Consider the following 20,856-nt stretch of genomic DNA (forward strand, 5'->3'; position numbering starts at 1 on the left):
TCTGATGATGGTTTCCTCACAAAGCTCAGCACAGATGGAAAAACGTATCGTTTGATTCCCCCCTAATTGAGCGGGAAGTGGGGTGAAATTAAAACGCTGACTCTCCGGAGCTTTCTGTGCCGCGGTAACGGAGGCGGTTAGGGAATTTTGTGGAACAAGCACCAACAATTTGCCATTAATGTTCCTTAGGATCAAGTGTTTTAGAAATGTTTGCCGTGAGAAAAGCCCAAAGCGATGCGTGCCAAACCCCCTCCTGCACCGCCGTGACACCACAGACTGCAGACCGGTCCACACCAGCAACTTCTTGTTGGGTTTTCAGACGACACAACACAAAACTAATACTTTTTTTTTAATTCAAGTATTTTATTGAGTTTTCACAGTTAACATGTATGACAAATCCCCCCAATAAAAAACAAAAAAACACTAAAATAAAAATAAAATAAAAATAAAAACAGAACATAAACATACACAAGTGAGGATTACCGATAACAATTTCCAATACATAGTGTATTAACGTGTCATCATTAAGGCATCATTGATAAGTAAAGACAAAAGCTGTCCCATTTTTCAGCCACATATATATTTTTGCAACTCACTCTTCCTAACATCTTTTCACAGGCGCTATTTTCTATCATTTTTTCTTTCCACATTTTTAGCGTTGGGATTTGGGGTTCTTTCCATAATTTCAAAATCAGACGAGCACATGTTACCAGTCCAGTATTCAATACTCTGAAAGTAGTTTTGCTTAGTAGCGGCACCTCTTTTCTATCCCCTAAGAGACATAGTCTTGCTGATTTGGGAAGTTCACATGCTATCCAGCCCTGTATGCATTCCAACACTTTACTCCAAAGTCTAGAAATAAGTGGGCACTCCCATATTGCATGAATAAAGGTACCTCTCTCCTTATGACACTTCCAACACAGATCATTTTCACTGATTCCGATCACATGAAGTCTAGATGGAGTGTAGTAGTACCTGTTAAGTATTTTATATTGAATAAATTTGCCTCTGGCTTCCCTGATGTAAATTCCATTGTCAGAAAGAATTGTTTGCCATGAATCATCATCGATTATACAACGCAGGTCTCTTTCCCATATTGTTTTAAGTCCTTTGCTTGTGTTTTTTTTAGCCCATGGGCAGATTTTATACCATTTGGATGCCTTGCCTAGCAGTGTGGGTAGTCTTAGAAAGTTTTCTATTGGATTCCCATCTTGCGACAGTCCGACTTTCCCTTTTAAGCAATCTCTAAGTTGTAAATACCTCCAAAAGTTACCATGTCCTTCCAAATTATATTTCATCTTAATGTCATCATATGACATGAAAATGTCCCCTTGGAATACATCCCCAATTGTTCTAATACCTTTTTGCAACCACTGTGCCCAGTAGATAGATCGCTTACCAATCTTAATTTTAGGGTTGTGCCATAAAGATGCATACTTTTGCAGATGTGGAGAAAGCTTACACTTTTTATGCACCTCCAACCACACCATCTTTGAGAATTCCAAGATTGGGTTATTGGTCCTGCCTCTCTGCTCACCTGGCTTTTGCACTAATATCTCCATCGGTGTAAATGGGAACGTAATGCCCCGTTCTACTAGGACCCAGTCTGCGTCCAGTTCTCTACCAACCCAGTGCTTTGTCAGTCTTGACATCTCAAAGGAGATGCTGTAGTGTTCTATATTAGGTAGAGCTAATCCACCATCTTTTTTTGGTTGGCAAAGCCGGTCCATACTGATTCTGGGTTTCCCGCCATTCCAAAGAAATTCTTTAATCATTTTATTATATCTTAGTAGGATTTGTTTTGGGATGCTCATTGGTAACATTCCGGTGTAGTAATTAATTAGCGGGGCCACAGCCATTTTTATTGTATTAACCTTACCCCATAATGTCAAGTTTAACTTACTCCACTTATCTAAATTAGTTTTAATTTTGGTGAGTAATTTTTCCATATTATCTGCCATAATGTCAAGAATACTTGGGTTCAGTTCTATACCTAAATATTTCATCCCTTTATCTACCCATCTAAAGTTAAAGCCAGACAGCAAACTTGGGGTGCAAGTTTGAGATACTGGCATTGCCTCTGATTTGTGCCAATTTATTTTATACCCAGAAAGTTTGGAGTATTCATTCATAACCTCAAGTAGAGTTGGTATGGAGTTAGCGGGGTCTTGGCTCAGTATTAGAATATCATCCGCATACAGAAATAGTTTATGGTCCCTATCTCCTCCATATACGCCCTTAATTCTAGGGTCTTCCCTGATTTGGATAGCCAGGGGTTCCAAAAATATTGTGAATAAGAGCGGGCTGAGACTGCATCCCTGACGGGTTGATCTAGAGATATCAAAAAAAGGAGATAGTACCCCATTTGTGAAAACTGCAGCTTTTGGTCTCGAGTATAATGTCTTAATCCACCGGCAGAAGTTGTCTCCAAATCCAAATTTTGTTAGTGCTGTAAACAAAAAATTCCATTCAACCCTATCGAAAGCCTTTTGGGCATCGAGGGATATTGCGACTACGGGGTTCGAACTATGTTTATTCATCCATAGAAGATGTAGTAATCTCCTCATGTTATCAGCTGACAGTCTATTTTTGACAAAACCAACTTGATCTTTATGAATAATCTTTGGCAACTCCTTCTCTAGCCTCATTGCTAATATTTTTGATAGTATTTTGCAATCCACATTTATTAAACTTATTGGTCTGTAATTGGCTGGGTCCGTTAAGTCTTTGTCACCTTTTGGTATTAATGATATTATTGCCTGGTTAAAACTTTCAGGGAGTGTCCCAAAATCATAGGCTTCTTGAAGTACTTTAGTTAAGAATGGGCACAGTACTTCTGTAAATGTTTGGTAATATTCAACTGGAAAGCCATCTATCCCAGGTGATTTCCCAGTTTTCATCTTACTGATTGCTTTCCTAACCTCAGCTTCCGTTAAAATAGAGTCCATTGCATCCTTCCCCTCTCGTGAAATCTGTGGTATCGTCACCTTATTATAAAAAGCATCTAACTGTTCTGTGCTAGCAGCAGTTTCTGATGTATACAGTTTTTGGTAGAACTGTTCAAAGACGGTGTTAATTTCACCAGATGATGTCACCAGTCTATCATTCTTTTTTATTGCTGTGATGACGTTTTGATTGTCCAGCTGTTTGAGTTGTCTAGCAAGTAGCTTTCCCGTCTTTTCACCCTTCTCATAGAAGTTTGTTCTAAGCCGAAAAAGTGCATATTCCGCCTTTTTGTTATATGTTTCATGGAGGTTAAATTTCAGTTTACAAATTTCTTTAAATGTACTTTCATTATAGTTTTGTGCTAGCTGTTTTTCCCATTCCTTTATTTGATTTTCCAGTATTTTTATTTTCTCCCTGCTCTCTCTTGCTTTTTTAGAGCTATAGCCCAGACATTTTCCTCTCATGAATGCCTTGAGAGCATCCCATACCGTGGCCAGTCTGTCGGTTGACCCAATATTTATATCTAAAAAACATTTGATTTCCTCTTTTAATGATGCTACAAACTGTTCATCACGCAGGATACCCAAGTTTAGTCTCCATCTACCACGCTTAATTTTACCCATTTGAAATTGAATGTGTAGTTCCACTGGTGCATGATCAGTGAGAGCAATAACACCTATTTCACAATTAGTAACTAGTTCAGTGCTAGAGTTTGAGATAAGAAAATAATCAATTCGGGAATAAGATTTGTGGGAATGTGAGTAGAATGTATATTCCCTTTCCGAGGGGTGCACAAGTCTCCAGATATCTACCAACCCAATTTCCTCCTTAAGGGAATTTAATGCTAACCCTTTTCTGGTGTTGAACTTAACATTGTTAGTACTTTTATCTAGAAAATCATCAGGCACCTGGTTAAAGTCCCCACCTATCAATATATGTCCTTCTAAATTACTCAGCATCTTACTAATCTTGTAAATAAAGTCAGGTTCATCCCCATTTGGGGCATATACATTCACCAAGACAACCTTAATTCCATTAATAAGGGCCTGAATGCATAGCAGTCGTCCATCATCATCCTGAAGCTGCTTTAGAAATACAAAGTTAAGTTTTTTGTTGATAAGTGTCATCACACCACGGCTTTTACTCGACACGGAGTTGTGAAACACTTTGCCAACCCAGTCTCTTCTCATTTTTAAGGCTTCCTTATCTTTTCCAAAATGCGTTTCTTGGATAAATGCAACATCAGTACCATGAGATTTGAGGTAACTGAGAACTTTTTTCCTTTTAATCGGTGTGCTGCAGCCATTTATATTCCAAGACACCAGGTTTATATCCATATTACCCATTGTTATAGAATTTCAGAATCAGCTTGTCGTTTAACGTGACCTAGAATCCAATGACATTTTAGAACAAATACACATGCAACATAAACAACTTCCTCACTGTTTGAAAATTTCCCATAATTAACAAAAATATAAAAACGAAAACTTAAACACTGCACTAAAACAGAACATGGCAGTGTAGTAACTCTCCAACCAAGTGTAGACTTTATTTTGGTCCGTGTGGGTTCTGAAGACTCTACCTGTCCTCCACCTGTCTTCTGGATGTAGCCACGCCTCGATGCCCCCCCTCCCCGTCATGTGTGAAAATCTTCCTCTCTCCCCTCTTCTTGCATTACTCCGTCTCCACGGCCATGTTTTCTTTAACAAAGTTTTCAGCTTCCTTCGCATCTGTGAAGCTCATGCGTTCCTGCTTCCATGTAAATCTGAGGGTTGCTGGATGTGCCAGTGTGTGTTTCACCTGGCGTTGCCACAACAGCTTCATCACTGGGGAAAACTGCTTCCGCTGAGCCACACGCTCCTTGGTCAGGTCTTCAAAAAATGACAGCTTACAGTTTTCCCACAATATGCCTCTTTTCTTCTTGGCAGCCATGAGGACTTTCTGCCGGGCTGTAAATCGCAGAAATCTCACCAGTATGATGCGTGGAGGTTGGTTAGGTCCTGGACGTGGTCCCGGGCTTCTGTAGCAGCTTTCAATCTCGTATTCCACTCCATCCAGCCCGAGGCCGTCGGAGATTAACTTCCTAATGTAATCACATAGAGCGCCGTTTCCTTCCATTCCTTCTTTCAGTCCCACCAATCTTATATTCTTCTGCCGATGTCTGTTTTCTTGATCATCCGCACGAGCCCAAAGTAGATCAAGCTTCTTAGCTAGCAGCTTCTTGTCTTTAGCCACATTAGCAACTTGGTCCTCCATGTCCGAAATGCGGTTCTCGGCTCCAGTTAGCCGTAGTTGGATTGCACTTACGGCGTTCTTTAACTCTGTCGTGTCAGACTTAATAAGCGAAACATCACTTGCCACCACGTTCAGTGTAGCTCCCACTTTAGTAATTTCTGCAAGCAGGTCGCTTATTTCGGTCCTCTGGCCTTCATGTTGATTAGCAGAGCTAGCTTCGCCAGTAGAAACAGTCGGGAGGCGCGTTTGTATACTTCGTTTTTTCTGACTCATGGCGATGTTTCGGCTGGGAGAGGAAAAAAATCTTGTATCTTAACAAGTTTAGCTGCGTTTAAATTATGCAGACGGGAAGAGTTTCGTAATTTGACGTGTAAAAATTAAGACGGGGTACGGAGCTCATCTACTATGCAGCCACCTCCTGGCACCTCATCACGTGACTCCCAAAACTAATACTTGACCCGTTTATGAAGAACTTGCAGGAGGCGGAGCATTGCTAGCTGTACTGTTAGTAGCACGACTTTGTTTGGTTTGCTGGTTTGTTCGTCTCCTCCTCTTTTTTCCCTTAGCTGGGAACGACCACCTTCTCTGCACCCGGTTCTTCAGGACTTGTCTCCTTAGTGACTGTAGTTTTTTCCTCTCTGTTTGACATGTGATCCATCCTTGAGACAGACGGTTTCATAGACGTGAAGACTCTTCACTGCTTTCATGGGATAACAATGGGAAGGACCAGGTAAAACCGGAAAGTCGTGGAGGAATAGTGGCTCCAGAACAAAAGAGGCATATATGAGGTCTGAGTGTTACCACATGAAGTCCTCCAGTCAGTGTCTCCTTCTTCAACCTTTATCTCCCATCTTCTAATGAACAATGAGGAGGAGGGACGGGGCCTCCTGGCAGACGCACAGAAGCAAAGAGGAGGACACAAAGAAGGAGTTCATGGGAGGAAATGCACACCAGAGAAACTGCCTCTCCACTCGTACCATTGTCTCCATGTAAATAGGAGCTGATCAAGATTCCAGGAGCATCCAGACCAGCAGGCTCTCTAAGGCCAGACTGAGAGCCCTACCCAGAAGGCATCTGTGTTCGTACCTCCACTCCAGTCTTTCAACGTTCAAATCAATCCTTTTTCCTGATGCAGGTGCTCACACAGCACCGTCGTCGGTTCTTCTGAACCAAACGGGTCTTTCCAGCATTCTCCGAGCTCTTGGCAGTCAAACACCACCAGCCAGCCGTAAATCCACCGGAAGTCCAGGATGTGCGTTCATATGATGAACTGATGAAAAGGCACCTCTAGACGCCGAGGTGTGGAGGGTCTCTGTGGGTGCAAACCCCCCAGCCTTCATGTCTGTCACCACCCTCTGGCCTCAGGTCAAGGCCAACTGCAGGCTCACCTGTTGCCCTCATTGAACGGGGCGTCTGCAGGTAATATTACACCCGACTAGACCTTGATCGGACCAGAACCGAGCTCTGAGTATCAAAGGACCCAGGTTCGGTCGGGTTTAGATGGAGATGAGCTCTTCATTCCCCCGAGGGAGGCAGCTATCAGCTGGAGGTTTCTGCACTCACGCATTTCCCACAGGAGATCGACCCATTGTTCAGAGAACAACTGTACGACAAAACCCCCAATTTCCATGCAAACACACACAGGCTGCTTTGGCCTTTGGGAAACAGTCACAGATTTGCTGAATCCACTTCAGACAAAGAGGAGCAAATATTTGTGGAGCAGTGGCGGAACATAAAACCCTCTTTGGGTAAACATGCAACGCGCTCACATGCATGTCCTGCTTTTAGGGAGTCCAGCTGTTCGGTTGACCTGAACAGTCAGTGAGTCACAAAACCTTTGCTCCATGATGGACGGCATCATGAAGGCAATGAACCCGAATCACAGAAACAAACGAGACGGACACTTCGTCAAAGCCAAGTGTAACACCTCTGTGTGTGTGTGTGTGTGTGTCTGCACGCCAACTTTGGTTATATTACACACCTAACGGGAGAACAACAAGGATCCTCTGAAACAATCAGATAAAATTTCAATGACTTTCACTCCAAGTAAAACGTCACTCTTTGTCTAAACCAAAGGAAAACTGTCTTCTATCCGACAATAAAACTTTGGTTCAAATGCAGAAGTGAAAAGCTTTTGGGCTCCACATTAAACAGCATTCCTTCAGGGGATTTCATTTGGAAAGAAAGACCAAACTACAGAGCAGTGCTGACAGGTAAAGGTGAAGTTCACCTCCAGCTCTCAAAGCTGTCCAAAAGCATGTTTCCAGGAGCTCCTTCACAGGAATTATTGGTATTTCCCACTGCATCACTGCCAAAAATTCCAATTGATTCACAGAAAATTTGATTCATTAGAAAGATTGGTTATGAAAAGGCTTGACTGATGGAACCTGAACAGTTCTACATTAATATAAATACTAATTGGTTCATGGATTTGATCAAATGTTAAATCAGTAAATACTATTAAAAAATACTAAACGTAAACTCTGCCCTGTTTAAAAGACGGAAAAATCTACAAAGTATTAAAATGAATATGAAAACCATCCATCTCTTCTCTGAACCTGCTTGGTCACGGTTGGGGTCATGGGGTCACCCAGCTACTGTTTGGGCGAAGGCGGGGTTTACCATGGACAGGCGACAAGTCAAAATAAAAGTCAACTTTAACAGAGCAACAACAGTTTCTTTATCAACCTATAACTGCTTTAGTCATGTTAAGGCCGTGTCCCACAACCACTACGTATGTTTCCTACATACTGTCCTTACGTGAAATTTGCAGATGTATCAGGAATGAACCACGTTAAAAACACAGAAAAAGTCCAAATAAACCACGCAAAGAACACGTAAATCAATGTAGAACATGAGCCGTTCATGATTATTGTGATGTTTATATGCAATTCATTAGTGATTCATGTGTCAATTACGTCATTGTAACGTGAAATCTGCGCCGTATAGAAGATTTAAAAGTTCTACATCGGTGGGTCATGCATGAAAAGTCTGTAAGACAAACATAGAACAGTCGTGGAAAGACACAAATTTGCGTATGCATCTTTTAAAAAAAAACACAATTGCATAAGATTTACGTCATAATTGTGTATAAATGATGTGAAAAACGCACAAACTGCGTAATTCTCAACCGACCAAAAATTCAGAACAGCTAAAAACCAAATTCACGTACAGAGCTGTCGACCGAAACCCTCGCCGGACATCTGAGCGCGTCGATGAACGCAAGAAACACGAATGAATGACGTCTATCACCCATGGGTCACGAAAGACCGACAGTTCATATGTGGAAAATGTGTAGGTTGTACATATTGGCTGTGCGACACGACCCTAATGAGATGATTGTTGCTGTGAATTTACAGTTTTGTGGTTTTGACCTCTGACCTTCAGCAAAAGAAACTCTTCTGTGTTTTTAGGATTTATAACCACAAACTAATTTAACAGTTGAAGTACTTTTACCACAGAAAGGATCCTGAAGTCCAACAGATACATACAGCTTTATGTATCAGGTACACTTCTACACTGTTTTACCATCTGTTTCTGCCGTTTAGTTTCCCTTTGATTTCATAAAAAAAACACAAACACAAAGACACACACTAACACAAAGGTCTGGAAAGAATAAAAATAACGAATAAAATCAACAAAGTAAAAAACGTCCTGCTCTGTTGGTGTACGCCTAAACCCCGTGTGCTTTATTGCACCTCCCAACATTTTCCTCAAACATCCCAAAGACAGACGAATAAACAGGAATGTTACGTCACGCCTCGTCACACCTATTGGAGGATGTTCTCCAATTCTCAGAACATTTGCCTGCTGCAGGTACAGCTGCTGACCATGAATGGAAGGTCAGGCAGCTTTTTGCTTTTGCAAAATGTTAGCTTCACATGAGTGGATGAGAGCTCCACCAGCTGAAGAGCCGTGGTCCCATGTTGAATGTCATGACAAACACTTTGTGTTGACGTTTCCTTCCAAAGGTGCGACAGTAAAGTCTGCTCCCGCCTGTCGTGTGCGCCTCCTCTGACCTCCTCCACCAGGTTTCTCCGTTTGCCTCTGAAAGCCGTCACCTCCTCGCCATTGTTGGCGGAAACCACAGGGGCAGACGAAGCGCGTCCCTGCTGACCTCTGACGGCATGTCAGCGACGACACGTCGGCCTGGAGTCGCCCCTCAGAGGGGTTTTAACAGAACACGTATGTGACACATTCATGCACTTGATCTTTTCAGGAAACAAACTAAACTTCAGAGTCTCAGAGGAAATTTCCACACAGATCTAAAACTTAACGTTAGGAAACCAAACTGACACTTAAGAAGGAACTTCAGGAAATAGAGCGGAAGCAGTGAAGCTCCGCCCTAATGCCTAACAGTGTTTTTCACATGTTCGCCTAGCATTTTCCTGATAACAGAAGACAGACAAGACATTAAACGGTTCCACTGATAGATTTGAACAAAGGTGGCATCCACTATTCCAAACGGTACAGCAGGTACAATTTTATTCTTTTCCAGACTAAATCACTTGTTCTGGGAGTTCCTTTTTCTCTGGTTGCCTTTTGGTTACTTTAATTTACTCTTCTGAGAAATCTGAACATGTGTTATGTAACAATTATTGAAACTTATAATATTTTCTAAAGCTTTAATGGAGAGGGTTGGTGCGGTTTTGTGTGTCTTTGTTTTTGTTTGTTCTGTATTGTTATTGTTTTCAGCTCTTTTATTTAATTTTTTTAAAAGAAGATTGTGCAAAAGTACCTTTACTTTAACTGATTTCTGTAATTTGATGGAGATTTTGTACAAGTTCTACATAAAACAAATAAAGTTTGGAGAAAAATAAGAAAGAAGACAGATAGAAAAAAAATTTCTGAATGTAAGTCGATTTTTTGATCATTTGGTCAGTGTGCGACTCACTCGGGTGAAACATGTAATTGTTTAAAAATAAATACCAACAACCAGTAGAGGGCGCTGCAGGGGTCTCAGCATTAGCTACTGACTGCAACACAGAAGTCGAAGCACTGCTCAGTCTCACGCTGGGCTTGTCAGAAAGCGACACAGACGAAGAATTCAACTGGTTTATTAAGAGTTTAGTTGACTTTTTCTGAGCTTTTTCTTTATGTTATTTTGCACTGATAGACTAGATTCCTCCTGTGCTTCATGAAGCTAAATAATCATCACTGTTCTACGGTATGGAGGCATGCAGATATTCAGTCTATTGTTATCTATTCTGTTCATATGGTTTGCCCTTTTAAAGGGCCTACATCATGAAATTATAATGTTCATTTCTCACAAAAAAACTCCCCAAAGTGATATTTTGATCCACATATTTCTGAGTATTCTTCTAAAAGCTGCTCTCTGAGCACCAGCCCCTCCATGAAAACGAGCGGGTTCTCACATTGTGATGTCACAAAGTGAGGAACAGTCCCTTCCAGGAAGAGTCTGCTAGTGGCTAGCTCCGCCCCCAGGATTGAAGACACACCCACCTCTCTGCTAAACGCTTTCATTTTCTATGCACATCCATCTTGCCAAAAGTTCGGATGTTGTTTGTGTTCGTGGGCGAAACGCAGACACGGACTAAGTTGACCTCATGAAAAGTGCGGCACCCACAAGGAGTGAAAGGCGGAGCCTCAAAGATCGAGTCGTCTTGGAATATAAATCCTTTTTCATAAAAAAATGTTTTTTAGTGAGCAAACGGTCATAAATTATCAAATACATAGATCCAGTTTAGTCTGAAAGCCTTAAGACAAGGTCTTTTATTAGGACTAGGTCCTTTATGATCAAATGTCTGTTCATGATCCTGTATTTTGTCAAATACATTTCTCCAAGCGTGCGACTTATAGTCTTTGTTTTCCTTGTTTTTCTGCAGAAACTATGTTCTAGAAAACGATGCGTTTTTAGATTCTGGCTAAAAACGGCATCATCATGACTAAAAGAGCACTGAGAAAACAGATCAGAAGATGATGGGGGTGGGTCTTTGATGTGGTTGGAGGTGGAAGTACGCCATGTTTGGTCTTGTATTCAGCCGAATGTTCTCAACCCTGAAAGCGTCACAGGTCAGACAGTTTGTGGAGTCACATTTGTGTTTTCATTACAAATGTTTCTGAAATCAGCAGAGTTCTTTAAAATCAAAACCTTGATGGAAACTGCGGTCAGTGTGAGGCAGAGACAACGCTGACGAAGGCCTGATGAATGAGGTCAGACGCTGCACAGAGTGCACCTGGTTGTTTGGGCTGTGGCGGCTTCACAGTGGGAGGAATTCCAGCCTAATTACAGGTGGAGGAGGAAGATGACGGCTGTGAGAATACAGTAGAGCGACAACAGAAGGGTTTTCGGCCCGTCCGGTGAAAACCGTCCCTGCCTGAAGGCCGTGGCGACAAACCCGGCGTGCAGACGCGCCCCTGTCACGATGCAGAAGAGACGCTGATGACAAGTGAAAGCAGGTAAACACAGAACAGAAACCACCGCAGGAACCGTCAAGTCACAAAGGAGAGACGGGGATCACCATGACAACACCCCACCAGAGAGGCGGGAAAGGAGCCGCCGTCCCAGCAGCAAGGAAACACAGGGAAGGTGTGTGCCCCCCTGGGATTTGACAAGTACTCTTCCTGTACGTGTTGAAAAAAAAGACCCTCCCCATCAGGAAGGACCGGAGATGAAAGCAGAACTTGAGAGGAGGAGAGCAGCTCGAGTGACAAAGGTGTAGATGGATGGAGGAATTCCTCCTGACAAAAGCTAGCGAGGTTGAAAATCAGTGCAGCCCCCCACTTCCGTCTGGGGAGGGCGGAAAAATTTAATTAAACTCTGAACCCCCCCTCTTCTCGTTTAATCCAAGCATGGGGTAATTAAGACGAAGCATCGGCCACTTCATCCCAGGAATTCCGTCAAAAGAAAAGGAATCAAGATGCTAAAATTCCTGTTAGCTTTGTTTTTGTGAAGTTAACTGGAAAAGTTCAGAAGTTATTGAACCTGTTCAGGTTTACAGGAACTTCAGTTCCAGATGGATTCTGGAACAAAAAAAACATTTAGAAGGTTATGCAAAAAAAAAAGGGTTTCCTTTACTTTCCTTGTTGCTTCCAATCTGAGAAGCTCGGCTTCAACCAAAGTGACGGCTCAGCTGACCTAAACCCAAATCCCACCGGGGGGCGCTGCAATCCGGCCCCCATGGCTCCTCAGAACCTGCTGCTCTGCTCCACAGCTGCAGATCCGGAGCTCTGGAGGCATTCCTGAATACTGGATCCTGAATCCAATCTTTGATTCCTTGCAGGTCCAACCTTCTTCTGAGGGAAAGTTTCCGGATGCATTTAATGTCCCACTCGGAACTTTTTGGGTCAATTTCCCAAAAGCAGATTAAGTATAAATACTACAATTTTAAATATCGTCCTGACTACCAGACAATAAAAATTTGTCTGGCCAAAATTCTTTTAAATCCACCAAAAACTACAATTCCCAGAGCCCCGCCCCTTCACATTTGGTATCATTGAAAAGCCTCAAACGTCCTCTGTAGACGGCAAAAAGGAGTTCATTCAATAGAATGCAGTGGATGGGAGGCATTCAGGTTTAGAAATGTCCTCTCCAGACGACATCTGCATTACTGCTGGTCAGGAGAACATCAGAAATGTTCATTTAAAAATGTAAAAATGTTCCTCTTTGGGTTGTAGAAATCTGTCTACAGAAGAGAAAAAACACTTCAAACACAAACCGGGTTGCTGTTTTTAGAGTCTCTACAGCATCTCTTCATTCTGTGCCAATTACTATCAGATGATCCAGTTTCTGGTTCCTGACAAAACCAACCCAAACAAGCAGCCATTGAAGATGCCATGTTCTGCTCCAGAAAGAGCAGTGTGAAAGTAGAGCTAAACAAATGAAGATGAGATGTTTTTGTGTTTTCTCAATGTCAGATCTCTGGATCTTTGGACACAGCTGAGCGCCAAGTTCAAGCCCAAAGTGATGGTTTTAGAATAGAAGAAATCAGTTTAAAAGGTGCTTAAATACATTTTACAGAAGGAGTCTGGAGTTTGAACATGCAACTCTGAGATCCATAATATCTGAGCAGCTTTGATGTTGGACATTGTGCCAGTGCGGGCACCTCGACCGTGAAACGGCGGGCGTGTCACCACATGTGAGATGTTAACAAGCTCAGAGAAAACCATCAATTCCATCTGCGATGCTTATCAGCAGCAGAGTGATACTCTCCTGCTTCTGGCTGGGACCTCAGCCAAAGGGAGCAGACTGTGATCAAGTGGTCCATTCCTCTTTTTGCTCTCCTCCATCTTTCATGGCTTTTTCATTTCAAAGTCCTTTATGGGTCCGCCAGGCGGGCTCGCCACTCCTGCATTTTTAATTAAAATCTAAAATGTGCAATAACTCTGGAGACTCTGGGAGAGCTGGCCCACGGATCAGATGGCAGACTTCTGCCAGCTTTTTATCCCATTTTTGCCAAACGCTTGGATCCAGGCCAAACAGGACGGGCATTTTTACCTTTCCAGAAAAGCCCTGCACCCCCCCCCCCCCCCCCCCCAACTGCCTAATCCATTCAAAGAGCCTCAGAAAAATCCAATCCTTAAAGTCACTTTTCCTGACTTCCCATGACTCCCAGAAGACAAAAGGCTTCTTGTGTCGGAATGGCTGGTATAAAGACCCCCGCGCTATCCTGCAGTCATATGGGTGCAGCTGCATGGCGTTCTCACACTCTTTCCATAGGTACAATCACATAAATCCCATCACTGTTGGAAATAGCTGGAGGCCATATGTTTCTGTACCTGGGAAAGTGGTGGGCTGTCCCGCTCGGCGCTGCCGCAGTAATCTAATCCACCCCCAAAGTTTTTGATGAGATTAGGAAGTGAGCAGGTGGCGGTGGAGGTTAACATCATAATTATACGGCAGCAAATCCGTTTTAAAAAAAAAAAAAAAAAACGGCGGACCACCGCACATGAGAAGAGGCAATGGCAACGGAAACCACTGCGCAAAATCGCAAATCTCCAGAGATTAGACGGATCCCTAAAGACCTCTAATTTAACCCCAGCCACCCAAAGCACCTCAGTCTCCAGACGTGACGTTCACCTGACATGAATGCTGCACATAAAACTGCAATGTTCAGCCCTCCCCACATTGTTTCCATTCTACTATTATCTTCTCACATCTCAAAGAGGAGGGGGGGGGGGGCAGACAGGTTAGAAATTCCAGGCCTGTCCTTACACAAACACTGGAGAAAAAAAGGCTCCAGGTATTCAGCGTAGCCATGGCTCATTCACTGAAAAAGCCAAAGAAGTGGGGGGGGGGGGCCATCCTGCCCACCCGAAAGCATTCCTCCTTCATCGCCCACCATCATTAACCCAGACCACCTGCTGGGAAACCAGAACCCCCATCACGTTCTGCCGGACTGCTGTGCACACAGATCCAACCCCATGAGTGTTCTGACCACTGACCGTATATGAGAACTGGACTGAGGGGCCCCTCCCCCCACCGTTCCAAATATGGAAGTACCCGCCAAAATCCCAAAGGCGTCTATTGGTCAGAATAACTAGTGCTGCTCTGACACCTTTTTTTTTTCTACATCTCCTTGATAATTCATGGAACACACTGCAAAAAACCTGGAAGCTCCCTGAACTTATCTCTTTAAATGATTTTAAAGCCAGACTGAGAGCACTTGAGGTCATCTCCTTTAAATGTAACTGTTTTTATAATTGAATGTAATTGTATGTGTTGTCTATGTCTGCAGCTTTTTGCTGCCTCTTGGCCAGGACTCCCTTGTAAAAGAGGTTTTTAATCTCAATGGGACTTTCCTGGTTAAATAAAAGGTTAAATAAAATAAAAAATAAAAATAATCCTTGTTCTTTCTGTAGTTTAAGTTATTCAAGCTACATACTGACCAATCAGAACCCTCTATAAAAGTAGGTGGCCTTGCGTCGAACATTTGAAGCATTTGATTGACAGATTCTCCCAGCCTGCTTTCAGTGGAAGGGGTGCGGTCTTCTAACATTCTCACTCCTGACCTATCAGGATTGAGAATGTAATTCAGGTTCCAACATGGCGACGTGCAGATCACAAAAGAATGACGACCGAATCAACTTCATTTGATTGGAACCTGAAGAAAGTCATTTTCTATGGGTGACGTCTCGCTCGCTCAGTCCAGTTCTCTTTTACAGGCAGTGCAGTGTTCAAACCCCAAAATCTGAGGTAAAGGATGCAGCTGATGCATTATGGGCTGTTTCAAAACTTTAATAATAAGGAAGAGAAGAGCAGGACAGACGGGAGAAGCAGAACTATGCTGCTGGTTTTCATGGCAGCTTCAAGGGACAAACTCTCACAAGCAATCACAAAAGCAGCTGAGAAACAAGTGTGCTCAACACTTCTCCATCAGGACGACTTCCTGCCTGCAGAGCCCCTCCGCCTCTTTGTTTGTAGACGATGAGATGGAAAGATAAGCTTTACTTCCATTTATTTTAACTGTTTATCAAAGCAGAAAGTTCTGCAGTTCTGTCGTCGTCCTCTCCGTCACAAACGTGACCTAAGCTCCAAAGTGAAACCCAATCTGTTGACTCTGCACAATCAGCCCTGATAACGCTGCCCTGAAAGGCTGAAGAGAAACCAGAAAACTGTGCCTGAGACGCCGCCGCCGCCAGACAGGAAGCAGATTCAAGAAGGAACTGGTGAAGTAAAAGTTCTTAGCTTCTCAGTTCAGCCACAGGAACTGCTCCACGTGAAGACTCTGGTTGATGAAGGACACCAACAATAAGGTCCAACAGGAGCCTCCACTAAAGCTTTAGTCACATGCACCCATCCGGCGGGGGCGACCCATACGGGTTCTGCGAGTTTTGGGGTTGTCCGGGTCGGTGGAGGGTCGTAGAGAGGACAGACTGCATCTTAACGGGACTGAGGTGTGTCTGCAGTTCCAACCATGTCGAAGGACTCCATGAAAATGGAACGTACCATTGTGGTGTGTGTGGTAGGTCTATGGTGAGCACATCATTAGTAAGGCGAGTTCTGGCTCCTTACTGACCATGCAAATGCTGCACGCACATGGTGTGCACGCACATGGTGTGCACGCACATGGTGTGCACGTGATCCGTGAGTGTCTGCAGGACGTCCACACACACTACACTCTAATTGTCTGGTTTCCTTATTTCTAAGTCAGGCTGCAGCGAGGAGCGTGCACGTACCACGTGAACAGCACTAACGGGCTCCTTTTTCAGTCTGCAGGATTTGGGGGGATCGAACAATCTATGACCGGTCGCCCACAGCAGGCCTGTAGAAGCATTTTGCCTCTACGGGTTCACTGAGCCGTCTACGATCTTAAAATGTTGTGCAGGTCACCTACGTGCCCCCTACAGCCCACTTTTCACCCATAACACCCCGCATAAGGACAGTTGGGAACAGCCATCTATCTTCACTCCATCCCGATCCAAACTCCGACACGTCTGCCACAGCAAACACAACATCCCCTGCAGGCCGTGTCCACACATGCAGCAGAAATCCTGCGCTCCTCTCTGCGTCTTCATCACTCATCTTACTGCTCTTGCTGGCAGGCGGCTCGTACCCAGACAATGCGCCTCCCCACCGCGCTCTCTGCCAGGCATTCCTGAGTCCGTCCCAGCATCGAAAAGGTAAAGAATGAGGAGCGAGAAGAGGCGGGAGCAGCCAGCGCTGCGGCAGGTAGAGTCTTGTCCGACCCCGCTCAGCCTCTGGGGTTAGAGGCTGTGAGGAAACAGATGCCATCTGACTCCACCGTCTTCATGAAAACTCTTCCCTTCAACCAGCCTGCTTTCCTCTGGAAAAGGAGCTGAGTCATCATCATCAGTGTCATTTAGCAAAAAACTAGGGGAAGAATGACGGAGATGCACATAAATATCACTTATTCAAATCTGCAGAGCCTCCAGGTCTTTATGTGCTTTTGCACTAACATCAGACTAATGACTCCTTGCCACCGTTTTTTTTCCAGCAGCAAGGAAAAACGAGAGAAATCAGATTATGCAAAGTAAGCCCTCTTCAGAAACAAAACCCCTAAACAAACCGTTTGTCTAAACAGCAACTCGGAGCCAAGAAACTCCTCTTTCCACAGCAGGAGTCCGAGACGGAGAAGAGGCCGGAGAATAAAAAGGTTAGCAGAGCAGCGCTCCGTGCCTGGACAGACAAACAGAAGCAGTTTTATGCGGGTGCCAAGAGCAACTTAACACTGCAAATAAGCTCCATCCACAGGAACATCCTGCCACCCAGAACCGGCCACAGGAAGGAGTCCAGAACCCAGCGAGCGCCGATTGCCCCAGAAAGTCCTCCGCGAGGTGATTCGTGCTCTGAATCATTTCCTCGCCGAGTCAAACCTTGAACAGCTGCCAGCATTGTCAGAGAACGTTTCTGATTCATTAGGTAGGTACTGAAGTGAGAAACTTTGGAAAGTTGAAGGATTTTTGCTCAAACTTTAGAAACCAGGAAACCAAGACGCTGGTTTCCTGCAGTAAACCCTGAGCCCGTGTGAGTCAGTAAAGCTCTCCTGTCATGAGCTGTGTGTGTATGATCTGATAAAACAGCCTCGCTTCAAAGTGCAAAGGTCAAGAATCGGCCCTGAGCTGAGAAACGCCTAACCCACAGTTTCTCTGAAAGAGTCAACAAAGCCTCCAAAACTGGAGTCCACGCTGGTTCAGGGAAACCCTGAACGCCGTGAGCCCGACGCCGTTCTAGCAGCCGCTCGTGTGCAAAATCCTGCCTGCTGTGAGTGACGTGCAATGATGGGAATCTCCCAACAACAGCGCGGATCCCGTTCCCATCCCACAGAACCGGCATCTTGGGTCTCCCAGCTCCAGAACCTGGAGTTTCCCTCCGCTCCTCCCTCATGCTCACCTTCCACGCAGTGCTCCACGTCCTCCAGGTTGCGCAGGGTTATCCTCATCAGGCTGGAGTTGAGCATGAGCTCGTTCTTGTGCTCCGGCGCCGCCGACTCCGGGGCCGGGTTGAGGAAGAAGATGCGGGTGTCTCCCGTGGACACCTGGTTGTCGCAGATCCTGGGGTTCCCGAAGCCGCCGATCATCACCTTGTTTCCGCCGTCCAGCAGGATCTGACGGTTCACGTTTGACTTTCCCTTCAAGTAGCGCCAAACTCTGACCTTGGAGGGAGAAGGGAGAGCGTGTTTTGAGGCACAGATAAAATGATCACATTGATGGAGTTTTCAGGCTGGTGGTGATGTGAATGAAAGTCTTCCTGCAGACGGGTGTCACACTGATAGCAGCGTCTCTCTGCAAACATGCAGTGAGCGTGCCCCCCTCCACCACACAGAGTAGCACCATCACTTCTCCACATGCTAGACGTCTGAAAGCGTGAACCGTTCGCCCTCGGCTGACAGGAACACGGGCGCAGGGCAGACGGGGAGCCGACCAGACACCGCTTGTTTAGTTTTCCCGGATTATGGTCTTTGCGACCCACCGCAAAGACCACAAGGCCACTGCAGGGGAAAATTTCATTTCTCAGGAAGGAGGAAGGAGGTTCTCTGACTGAGGACAAGCAGACTCTGAGTCTGGAGGGACTCAAACCAACGGACCATGTCCGTTCTGAGGGTTTCTATGACAGCACGCCGCCACTTCTTTATTAGCGTCTTGGCAGCAGCTTTTAGATCTTCTTGGATCTGCCCGACAGGAAAGTAAAACTACATTTATAGCTGCAGAGAGTTGGAGCGTCCAACATGACGTCACAACTCTCAGGTTTGGATGTCAGGAACAAACTCAACCTGATGCAGGAATCTCATCCTGGACACTAGTCAGGGGCCACCGAGGGCCCCGCTTCTAGCAGCAGCATGTTTGGGATGATTACATGGTCGGCTGGGCCTGCCTTGTAGCCGTGGTGGGGGGTGGGGGGGGGTCTATCTTGTGAAGGCAGAGGATTGTGGATGAATGAGTTTAGACAAGTGTTGCTCAGCAGAGATGCTGATGATGGCCCCGCGCGCCTCCTTCTAAGCTGTTTTTAAACTTTCCTCGCGCCCCAAACTGCTTACCTTGCACGAGTACGTGTGGTGCACCGGGTCCACGTTGATAATCTCGTCCACGGTTCCGGTCAGAACTACGTTGGCTTCCTCCTCGCGGTCCTCCAGCTCTCTTTCCGGGCAGCTCGCGGCGCAAAGCTGAAGCAGCAGAGCCACGAGTAGCCCCGCGCGGAGCAGCGCCGCGCGCCCGCTCCGCGGAGTCCCCTGGGAGCCCATGACGGACGAAGCACGTGAGAGGAAACTTTCTCAGGTGAACCTGCCCGCTGCACGCGCCTGAACTCTCGGCGTGGCTTTCAAAACGTCGCTCCCACTTCCGGCGTCTCCTTCTCCTGCCGCAGCAGCGCTCCAAGCATCCACAGCCCGGGTCAGAAATCCCTCTCTGCCGCCGCCGGCTGGAGGACCAGGAGGAAGAGGAGAAGGGAGGAAGGGACTGGGAACTCTCTCTCTCTATCTCTCTATCTCTCTCTCTCTCGAGGAATGCACGCGCACGGCCGATCTGAATCGCAAATCCCACAAGTGGGGGTGGGGAGTGTGTGTGTGGGGGGGAGACCGATTGTCCTACGCCGCCCCCAGTCGGAGAGACAGCGCCTGTGCGACCCCCTCCCGCAACTGACCCCCCCCACCACCACACACACACACACACACACAGCTGAGCCAACGCAGCCGCGCGCCCAAGTCCAGCAGAGAGATTTAAAGGTGATTCTGGAAGCAATGACCGCCAAACTTTCACGATTTATACCTGAGCGCATGCGCAGCAGCGTTTCAGTTAAACCCCCAGATTTTAAAGTGAGCGGCTGAGACCAGAACTCCCCCACCCACAGCAAAAAAGAAAGAAGTGATGACGTCACAGCGAGAGGAACAATCATAAAAATTAATGCGGCCAAAATCTCTTTTGGAGTTAAAAAGAAAATAATTCAAACTCCGCTAAGGGAACCTAAACGCACTTGTCAGGGATATCCAAAGGAAGTTTTTGAAATTATTATGGGATGGCCACAGGACCTACAACTTGGTGGCTATTTTGTGGTAAAATGTGAAATTTGGCGATTTTTACACGTGATCGAGTGATCTTCATAAAATGTCACACACCCTACCAGGTTAAGTCTACAACCACAACTGATGTTCTGGTGACCTTTGACCTTGAGAAGAGTCAACCATCTTAAAATAAAAAAAAAACCACTTTTAGTACCAATTACAAATTTCAACTTTGAAGGATTTCGATCTATCGCCTCTTAACTCGTCATCTTTCTTTAAATGGTGTTTGGCATGGCGAGCCTGCAAAAGTGGCGTTCATCTATTGCCCGCACATTTTTGACCACATTATTGTGAAAATTCAATACACAGATTTTGTTCTTGTTGTTTTTGAATAAACTTTATTGCACATTATGTCATTTACAAAAGTTCACATCAGGTGAAGCTCTGACCAGAGTGACAGGGGCAGAAGGGGAAAGTTAGAACGCCGCTTGTGGCTTTAGTGTAGTTCTTTTCCTTCCAAAACATCCTATATGTAAGGATCCGAGTTCCCGCATCAGAAACTAATATGCTCCGTATTTGCATGAGGTCCTTGCTCAGCCTTCAGAGACTGAGAGGATGGAGACGGTCCATCACGGCTTCCCTGGCCTCTGGCTGACTGTTTGCTTTGGTGCTCCTGGACCAACAGCCCTGTTCATAAAAAGTTCCTGTGAATGGAGAGACCACACCTCACTAAAGATCTCCTCCAACTCCCAGTGTG

At 45.2% G+C, this 20,856-nt stretch overlaps 1 protein-coding gene across 16 annotated transcripts in view; it reads right to left on the reverse strand.

Annotated features, from left to right (window-relative positions):
- Positions 1-19,670, reverse strand: part of agrn (agrin) — a 241,860-nt gene extending 222,190 nt beyond the window's left edge. For 5 of the 16 annotated variants that reach the window (XM_078949682.1, XM_078949687.1, XM_078949680.1 and 2 more), the window contains exons 1-2: positions 19,140-19,668; positions 17,996-18,257 (exon numbers count right to left, since the gene is read on the reverse strand). In XM_078949682.1, coding sequence (XP_078805808.1) covers positions 17,996-18,257; positions 19,140-19,343 — 466 coding nt within the window. In that variant the 5' untranslated portion in view covers positions 19,344-19,668. Of the gene's footprint in view, positions 1-17,995; positions 18,258-19,139 lie in introns of all 16 variants that reach the window. The other 11 variants (XM_023956312.2, XM_023956317.2, XM_023956311.2 and 8 more) reach the window with 6 other exon arrangements.
- Between the last annotated feature and the right edge of the window lie 1,186 nt (positions 19,671-20,856).

This window comes from Oryzias latipes, chromosome 7 (assembly GCF_053564925.1).
Source record: "Oryzias latipes strain Hd-rR chromosome 7, Olatipes_Hd-rR_3.1".
Taxonomy (NCBI): domain Eukaryota; kingdom Metazoa; phylum Chordata; class Actinopteri; order Beloniformes; family Adrianichthyidae; genus Oryzias; species Oryzias latipes.